Here is a 9,426-nt window from a genome sequence, read left to right as displayed (position 1 = left end):
GGCTTGCTTTTTTTTTTTTTTTTATCAATGTTCGATCAAAGGTAAAGGTAGTCTGTTACATACAACGGATGATTGTCATCAGGGCGTCTCCTTGCTACCAAGAGAATAAACGAAAAGAAAGCTTCTAACCTTTTGAGTGAAGATTCAAATACGAAAAACAAACCAAAGGACACTGGAAATCAATCGTACTTTATTATTTTGCTCTTATATTTAAATCTTCAAGTTCCTTATTGTCACGCAAATCTCCAACTGCAAACGCTACATGGTACAATGGTTAGAGCATTTGGGGCTAACTATATTGATCAATACAACTATTCAAAAGATTAAAATTAACAACCCAATACAGCAGAAATACACTCAAGCATGGCGATTAGTAAGAGTCCGCCAGACCGCATCTGTCAGGACCAGAATTCTCACTTGGATATTGATAAAAAAAAACGTAACTGTATGCTACAATGTACAAATCAAGCAGAGAATGAATGCTATTCTGATATGGCACAAGAAGACGACCAATTTCTATTCAGAGGAACCCAAGCTGTGATGCCATAAGGTGTGAATCAGAGGTTCATAGAATCTGACATGTTGGTTCACATCCCGCAGTTGTGTGCACTCAAGACTTCCCACTCGCATGTTATATTTTCATTTAGCAATCTGGAAGAGACTGGGCAGAGGCAAATGGAGAGAAACTTGCAGCAGACTCACTGCAATGCAATGGGCGTGGCTGATGACTAGAGCTAACCAAACTTGGTGAGGCATTACTTGGGCTAGGTATATATGAAGACATGTATCTGGTGTTCAAGGGTGAAATTGATGGATAGCCTAAAGAATTGGGTGAAACCAAGAAGGAAGCACGGGATCTTTGGGAAGACATGTTCCTAAGATCAGCTGAGCTCTGGCTTAGAGTTATGGAAGGTGAGTGCCGATAGGATCTAAGAGACTGCTGGGCATAAGGAGTGCTAGAAAGAGAGGGAATATAAGAAACTGAAGGGGTCCTTGATGGGGTAATTTGTATGGCAGTTGATGTTCCAGATCTAAAAGATGACAGCATGGATGATGAAGCCACAGAGGATGGGTTGGATGAAAGCAATGGTGTGGATTCTGTTGCTGGTGGTTCACCTGTGCTAGTTCTTGCATCACGCTTGCATACTGGACAAAAGGTCCTCCATGTCGTAAGCCAAGAATCCACACAGAAAGCATGGAATTCTGCACAAGGTTTGAGAATATATGATTCAGTTAATGGAGATATGAGCAATTAATACAAAACCTGTCAAAAGCTTCAAGAAGATGCTAGCATTATTTCTAATTGCAGAGTGAAAGGGGTTATGAAAATAGTCCTATTATTAACTGTTAGATTGAAATACATGCTGCCATAAAAACGTCAGCCACAACTGGTTTGTTTGGCTGCATTATTTAATTTGGCATTGAAGTGTACATGCGCTGCTCAAATCCTAAACATATGTTCTTACACCACGCTATCTAAGAGGACATCTTCTAGAGAATACTACAAACCTAAATTTTCTTTACCTATCTTGTGCTCTCTTTGTTATTTCTTCTCGATAAGAGTGAAAATCAACCTTATATATTGACACATCAGAATTTCCATATCAGACTATATTAGATGAAAAATTCTTCAAAAGGAGCTACTTTCCACTTTTTGATAATATGAATCGACAAAAAAGAAAAGGGTGGGCCCTAGAACCTTGCATTTCTGATTCCATCATTTTGGATTTCCATTTCCAAAGTCGTTTAATGTTCGATTTTTATCATAAGAATTTTACCAGAATGTTAGTTTGCATTTACAGAAAATATACCATAAAACAAGGTTGTCATCATACTAGTCATATGAATCTACCATTCAATTTTCAGTTCACTTCCTATCTCTGTTCCAAGTTTTGCTAAATTTGCATTCACTAGATCAAGTTCAAATCCTACTTAATTCAGCTCTAATATATTCCTCACATATCCAATTTTTCTGCACCAATTACCTGGCTGCATCTTTGTTGCTATTGAAAAATTACCTAGAAGAACGTCTCTATCGTACATCCATTTCACTAGGTGTTAATTCCAGAAAGGCTAGCATGATTTACACTAAACACATTCTGTTGGTAACCATAAATAAAGAAGACTGACAAATAAGATGGAAAAGTATTTTCTTATTACTTTTTCCAAAATTGTTCCTTACAGGTACAAAGTATACCATGCTCCAAGAAACAATTGCAAAATACCTCTCAATATTTTCAATTGCTCACTACGACATTATAGAAAGCCCTAACCACTGAATCAACTGTTAATGGCATATATTTTTTATTTCAAAAACTTCCCTTGCTTAGCCCCTTCCATGCTTGAGTGGGTTTGGGGTCCAAATAAATAAACTTGTCTGGTATACCAGCATTAGCCATAATAACATGGGCAACCAGCGCAACTAAGTCAAAGAAGATGTCAACCTGACTTGAAGCACCTAGCAATTTTTGCAGTCGCCACTTCTCATAATTCTATTACCCCTCTAAACTATCTTGAAAACATATTTGAAATTAGAGTGGCTACACACTAAACCCACAACATTAAACAACATGAAACAGATGCCACAAAGTAAATGATTTAAATAAGCAAGTATATCATCGTTGTTAGGAAACCAAGGAAAAAAAAGGCTTACTGTGTCGACATGGCAGAATCCTGAGTTTTTCTCCAACAGTATAATCTTCAAGGCATATGGCGCATGTAGTTGAAGTACAATTATCCTCTAGAACAGAAGTGAATGTGAGGCTTGGCATTGCCTTCACCAAGCGGCTGCTCATCCCATGGAATTCCCGTACACGGGAAGAGTGAGGACGCTCTCTTCTTATGCGATGCCTGCGGACAAAGAAACAGGTTGCCAATACCGCAGACATTGCGAGAAGAGATATGAAAGAGATTGCCATAATAGACCATGCTGAATTTTCAAAGCTTGGGATTATCCACAGCTCCAAGTCAGTCAACCCAGCATATTTCTTAAGCGTTTCGCCTGATGTTTTAGAAACAAAGACGGCAGGTATTGTTACACCAGCTGAGTTTCCTGCCACTGAAAATTTTCCAGCATTCTGGATTAGGATTTGCATGATAACTAAATAATTTGTTTTGTCATTTATAAATGAGAGCGAGAAAGAGAGGTATTTGCTGCCCAAAGAACATTAGCGAATTAGAGAACAATAGAAAAGGAGCTATTCAAACAAATTTCTAGGTACTTGACTTTACCTACTCCAAGTTTTGATTAGAAAGGTCCAACAATTCACACAACAAACTTATAAGCAACAATTCAACCTGTTCTGCTGATTAGTAACAAGAGTGAAAAAAATACAAGTATGCCAAAGCTGTGATTTCACCAGGGGAACAAATCACACGTATAAATTTTCACTTTTCTCATATGGCTGGCAGCAACATCACGAATTTATTAAGCCACTTAGTTTGCCTTTAGTATTAGCTGAAAAATATGGGAGAGAAAGTTATGGGGGTAAGAATTAAGGGTGATGTGTTAAGGGTGTCAAAGAGGTGAGGTATTAATGGTGTTCTGTAGGAGTTGAATGAATTTTGGGTAATAGTGGATCCCTGTACAAATCAAATCAAATTCTAAATTAAATACAATTATTAAATAATTAAATAATATATATTTGTTGTGCAAAAGGGAAGTGGAACAAAACAAAGAACAAATTAGTAGAAAGTCCATAAAAGAGAGGCAAAGTTAACATTTAACCCCTTTTGGCAGTTAAATGTTTTCCTCCTTGGAATTCTCCCCTCCCTGAAAAATAGTACTAAACACAAGGAGGTGAAATGGATAACTTTTCACCACTTTAACCCATATCAAACATATCCTTGTTGAATGTTGGGAAAAACTGGTGCACAACTACTATGAATATCCAAGAAGCTAAATTCAATGGGCAGAGCATGAATCAATAGGCACAATATCAACTCTCGAACTTAGAGATTGTTGCCAGCAAGAAAGTAACTGCCACCATGAAGGGATGCTCTAAACAAACATCAAGACCTACTACCAGATTGTTTCTCATTTGTTCAAAGTGTCTGTTTACAAAATAAGCTAAAAGCACAGGACTATAGTATGAAGGAAAATTCCTCACAGAAGTTGGTGGATCTAGGACTTGCAACAGATCATCATCAATAATTTAAGGGTTTCAAAACTATGAAAGCAGCCTCAAAACAGCAGAGAAACATGGATGCTAGTTACCATCTATGATAGAGCCCACCACACAGCAGTGCCATACTCCATGTTATAAGGCTAATGTCCATCTTGTCAGCCCTTTAATTAGCCATTAGCAACTATTAATAGTAAAATCCCACACCATAATTTTATATATCTATACATAATGGGACATCAGTTATGTAATGGATTATGGGTCCATGGCATCACAGCTATTTTACAACAGGGTGAAATGCTATGTAGCACTCTGCACCACCTGTCACACAACACCTAATACAGTAAAATAAGTTAGTTCTTTCAAAACAATTCTCCACCCACTTGGTTTTAGTTGAATACATCAGAGGATTGCAGTTAATAGCTTTAAATCATTAGATTAGTGCATAACCAACAATTCTTTATTAATTCATGTTAGTTCTTTCAAAACTAGGATCCACCAGCTTAGTTTCAGTTGAATACATCAGAGGATTGCAGTTAACAGCTTTAAATCGTTAAATTAGTGTATGCAACAATTCTTTAATAATTCACAAGTTCAGCAAGGCAACCACTGCTAAAAATTTGAAACCACGACTATATCTTCTTCTTCAACCACATGCTAAAATACCTAAAGACCCTTGTTGCTATGGCAGTCAAAACAAGGTTGAGACTTGAAAAGAAGGAAGGATAAACCAAATCTCATAATGGTCAACAAATTATTCGTTGTTTTCTTTTGCAGGTTAGTTGGAAAGCAGCAATACTCCCTCCTGGTAACAGATCTGCTACCCAACTCAGAGGGTAAAAGAAAAACAGATTCCAGTGAATGGTCATAAATGAGCCTAATGTTCAATTAAACACCTTAGAAGAACCAGAAATTCATAACAATGAACTTGTACAAATTTTGACATTCCTTTTCCATTTAAGATAGATGTAAAATTACCAGCAAAAGTTTTGAGCTTGAACAAGGAATCACATTGCTAAAGTGAGTCCAACATATAAGTAGCAATTTTACCAACCCTAACAAGCTTGTTTACGAAATCCAAGGAATCCCATTGTGAGACAACAGTGCAGTCACAAAGAACAGAATTATATTTGGAGCAGACCCTTCTACAAACACAAAGTAAATAAGCATTCATATGTTGGGGACAAATTTAACAATCAATCCGTAAGATTATCAACAAGTTCTCATGGCAATAGAGATTCATGTTAGTAATAACAAACAACTAAGCAGAGGATAAAAATCATTTTTCACATAGGAAAAGGTCTTACTTGCGACTAAGATTCCTTCTTCATTGTCATAGATAATAGCAGCTTTGTAACCTGCCTTCTGTGCTCTTCTAACTTTATCCTCAAAGCTGCATCCTCCTCTTATAATCAACACAAATGGAGAGCTACAATTGGAACCGTTTTCAGCTTGATTAGTCAAATCCAAGCACGCATCAATAGGCTCTGCCAAATACAACACCCCACATTCACCTGAGCCCTTTATTGCCGGAGCTGAAATTAACAACAAAACCAATAATCAGCATGGACACATAGATATGTAAGAAACTATGTGCTTACAACATTCTGGCATAAAAACTATGTGCTTACAACATTCTGGCATAAAAAATTCTTAGATTCAAGATCCTCAAGTGTGCACATAAACCCAATATTCTAACATAATCTAACTAACCCATTTTTAAGCAGATTAAAATCAATAATATTTTAAACTCGATTTGTTTTCAATATTTGATTAATAAGAGCATAAAAAAAGTCTCAACTCTTTGAGATACCCAATTAGCATATTAAAGTCTAGTTCAATGAAAAGTTTCAATCTTTTCAGCTCTAGAAATAAAAATCCCTCACTTTCTTTCATTTTCCTTCACTTCCTTAGCAACCAAAAACCAAAACAAACATTAGAGAGAGAGAGAGAGACAGAGAGAGACTCACCGAAATTAGCTTCAATATCATCGAAAGCCATGGTAACATTATTGCCAATCAAAAGAACATTACCTGATGCCACCAAACAGTAACTCAGCAAAGACAACAATAAGACTACAACACCTTCCATTGACAAAGAAGACAAAAATGGTCCCTTTTTTTCTCGCTATGGTTTATGTGAGGGTTTTGATTTTGATGAGAATGGATACATCAGCTTCCATCTTTCGATCCTGATTTTGGGCTTTGATACTTTCTATAAATCATATAAAGGTTGTTTTTCACCAGGGTAGAGAGAGAAAATGCTTCAAGTACGAAATTGAAAGCTCTTTTGAAGTGTCTATTTTCAGGTCCCCTAAATTTTATCTCATTGTTTGCTGCTGGATGGCCGTAATAAACTAATGTAATTTCTTGGTTTTTATTATTTAATTAGATTGGAGATTCATGATTTTTTATAATTGATCTTGCCATGATCCTTAGCATCCAGGAAGGTGTCTCTAGATTAGTCCAAAGATGATGTGTGTTGTGGATGAGAAGCAAGGAAGCAATCAATTTTGTATTGAACAAGTAGGCCACTTGCACAGTTAGAGGTCGCCCCCATGCACTCGGTTGTTTGATTATCTGGTTTGTGCGCGTTTGGTCTCATTTCTTCTAGAGAAAGACAAACACATGGGTGAGCTCATACATGATAATCCTAACTTTAGAGTGGTACTCTTATAATATTAGGGCAATAATGTTCAATATGCGGTGGAAACGACGTACGAGCTTTAACATCAAGAATAACAAGTTTTCATTTAATGTGTAAAAAACATGAAAAACAAACCAAAATCAAACTAAAATCTTGAAACTTGTCTCTGTTTTTAGAAAAGACAAATAGAAAAAAAAAAAAAAACAAGACAGAATCCTCCTGAAACAACAAAACTTGTACACATTAAGAACAACAAGTTTTCATAGCTGAAAAATTGAGTTTTTGTGAACTTTATTTCTCAATCCTCGTGATCAAGTGACTCTCTCATTTTTTTTTTTAATTTATGGATTCAAATTAAAGGCAAATAAAGTTTTGGACCCAACCATGTCATTTTCAAAACTAAAGAGACAAAAAATAATTTTTGGAAAAATCAGAAGGCATAGAGGCATTGACAATTTTTTTTAATAAAAAAAGACCTTCAAAATTTTACTAATATAATTTTAGTCCTTTCATTTTCAATCCTTCTTAGACAATAAAATTAGATATTTTTCAAAACCAAGCATGAAAAATCATATGGTTAGGTAAAAAAATTTTTACATAGATCTGCAATGCTCGAGATATAATTGCACCAAAATCACCCTAACTCGTTATACTCGTAGACAAGAATGGAGCGCTCAAGCAAAGATCAACACTGAAATTACCTCAACTTATGAATAAATCCTGAACATATATGAATATACTTGGATCATTTATAAACGATTCTGGATAACACATAAATGTTTTTGTCTCTTTAATTAAATGTTGTTACTTATGAAGACAATCTCATCAGATGTTTAGCCTTCTTAACTATCTAAAATTCATCATGGTATTAAAAGATCATAGTGTTAAATAATTTAGCTTTGAGATATTTATCGACTCTTTCATAGAATATGGTTGCTACTTTTGGAACCTCTCATTTTAAATACTGCATTTAATATATACATATAATAATAAAAAAAATCAATACTCATTATCTATAATATATAAATAAGATATAAAAAAAAAATTATTATATAACAATCGATTCTATCTTGGATAACAAAGCTTATAATATATCAAATAATGTGAATACCTTAAAAGATACACTTATAAAATGTAATAAACCAGCACATTATGCTTAATTACTATCTCACAGGTAACTTTTTAGATCAATTATTATTAGATGTTGCTTTACGATTATCTGATTTCTTTTAATATGCTGAAGATTTATGCTGCAAAAATGATCAATGTATTTCTTTTATCTTTTACGAAACCTGTCCCTTGTATCAATATAATCTAGGATGTCCTTATATATAAATATATATATATATATATATATATATATTATGTTCGCCCTATAATTAATTAGTATTTTCGGCCAATGTCTAAGCACCATTATCAGTTTGGAATTTGTTTGCTCCATATATAGTCGAATCACCACTATAAATCCTCCACTAGTAAACCATTTTTCCATTTCTGTTTTATAATCTTCCTCATTTCGATTAAATGTTTAAAGATATATTACGCAATAGTTTTTCTCCATTTTCTTGGTTTATTTTGCTTCGCACAAGTTCTATTACAAACTGCTATGGGACATGCGAGATATTGCGAAGATGCATGGTGTAAGATTAGACAGCTCAACTTGTATAAAGAAACTTGGCAAGCTGGGCATATGTGGCTTGCTCATGATACTTACGTACATGGCGGTGAAGGTCATCTAGCATCACAAACAAGGACTAATTAAGATTTGGGTAGATAATGTAGTAGCAACAAAAGTGAAAAGAAATCCATGTATATATAAATAGCAGAATCTCAAACTACATCCAAGTAATCCAATGGCACAAACTCACAAATATAAGACAGGAATCGAGAATGTTCAAATAGATGAAACTAAATCAGAAACAAACAACTGAATAACTCCCACAACTCCCTATATAAAAAGATCAATGTAATGGCAATAGACCACTGCTCATAAGGTATATAATCACAATCAAGGATAATTAATTAGTTTCCAGGTGGTGGGGAGAGGAATGGGATGGAGGGAATTGTGGTTGGGATAGTAGGGAGTGAAGGCATGCTTGGCAATGGAGGCAAATTAACCTTGGGGACACTTGGCATGGTGGGTAAGTTAGGAAGTGGAGGCAGTGCAGGTTTAGGTAGAGATGGTTGGGTTGTGGGCAGGGTTGGGATGGTAGGCAAAGGTGGCAATGTGGGCTTGGGCATATTCGGCACCGATGGGAGAGGTGGTAATTGGAGGAGATGGCGAGCAGCGAAGGCTACATTGATGCCTGAGGCGGCCAAAGCAATGGACAAAGCAAAGATGAAGCACTTGAAATAAGCCATCCCCAGTAGTTCATAAATGTCCGCAAAATTTCAATAAAGGCTTCGCAATGTTTTGAATGAGAAAAGCGAGAAGTGCCCCGGACTTATATAGACCAGAAAAACTTCTGTTTCTCGGTTAGCTCACCTTCACATCCCTCTTCCACTGTACTGGGCTCTAGAGCTCAAATGTTAGATAGCCCATCAATGCGGATTAGCATCGTTTTGACGTGGTTGTTTCTATGATGTAGTTATTATATAGTTCATGCACAACTACATTTGTGGACTTTGAAGACAACTCGCTGAGAAGATGACCTAC

The 9,426-nt window shown here is 35.6% G+C and overlaps 1 protein-coding gene across 2 annotated transcripts; it reads right to left on the bottom strand.

The window, feature by feature from the left end:
* Positions 1 to 167: 167 nt before the first annotated feature.
* On the bottom strand, positions 168 to 6,584 carry LOC105108961 (receptor homology region, transmembrane domain- and RING domain-containing protein 2-like). Of its 2 annotated transcripts, none has more exons than XM_011003490.1 (4): positions 6,095 to 6,584; positions 5,432 to 5,659; positions 2,654 to 3,070; positions 168 to 1,203 (listed from the first exon to the last, which is right to left on the bottom strand). In XM_011003490.1, exons 1-4 carry the CDS (start codon positions 6,213 to 6,215, stop codon positions 644 to 646), a joined length of 1,326 nt encoding a protein of 441 aa, XP_011001792.1. In that variant the 5' UTR covers positions 6,216 to 6,584; the 3' UTR covers positions 168 to 643. The 2 variants fall into 2 exon arrangements, with proteins under 2 accessions (XP_011001792.1, XP_011001793.1); XM_011003491.1 differs by having other exon boundaries at positions 2,654 to 3,058; positions 6,095 to 6,579.
* Positions 6,585 to 9,426: the final 2,842 nt, after the last annotated feature.

This window comes from Populus euphratica, unplaced genomic scaffold (assembly GCF_000495115.2).
Source record: "Populus euphratica unplaced genomic scaffold, PopEup_1.0 scaffold401.1, whole genome shotgun sequence".
Lineage (NCBI taxonomy): Eukaryota > Viridiplantae > Streptophyta > Magnoliopsida > Malpighiales > Salicaceae > Populus > Populus euphratica.
This window is presented reverse-complemented; position numbering and strand designations above follow the sequence as displayed.

Coding starts and splice junctions, on each gene's coding strand:
- LOC105108961 (XM_011003490.1), bottom strand. CDS start 6,215: ATGGAAGGTGTTGTAGTCTTATTGTTGTCTTTGCTGAGTTACTGTTTG. Junction 5,660..6,094: donor TGATATTGAAGCTAATTTCG/GTGAGTCTCTCT, acceptor TGTTAATTTCAG/CTCCGGCAATAAAGGGCTCA. Junction 1,204..2,653: donor GATTCTGCCATGTCGACACA/GTAAGCCTTTTT, acceptor AACCTTGTGCAG/AATTCCATGCTTTCTGTGTG.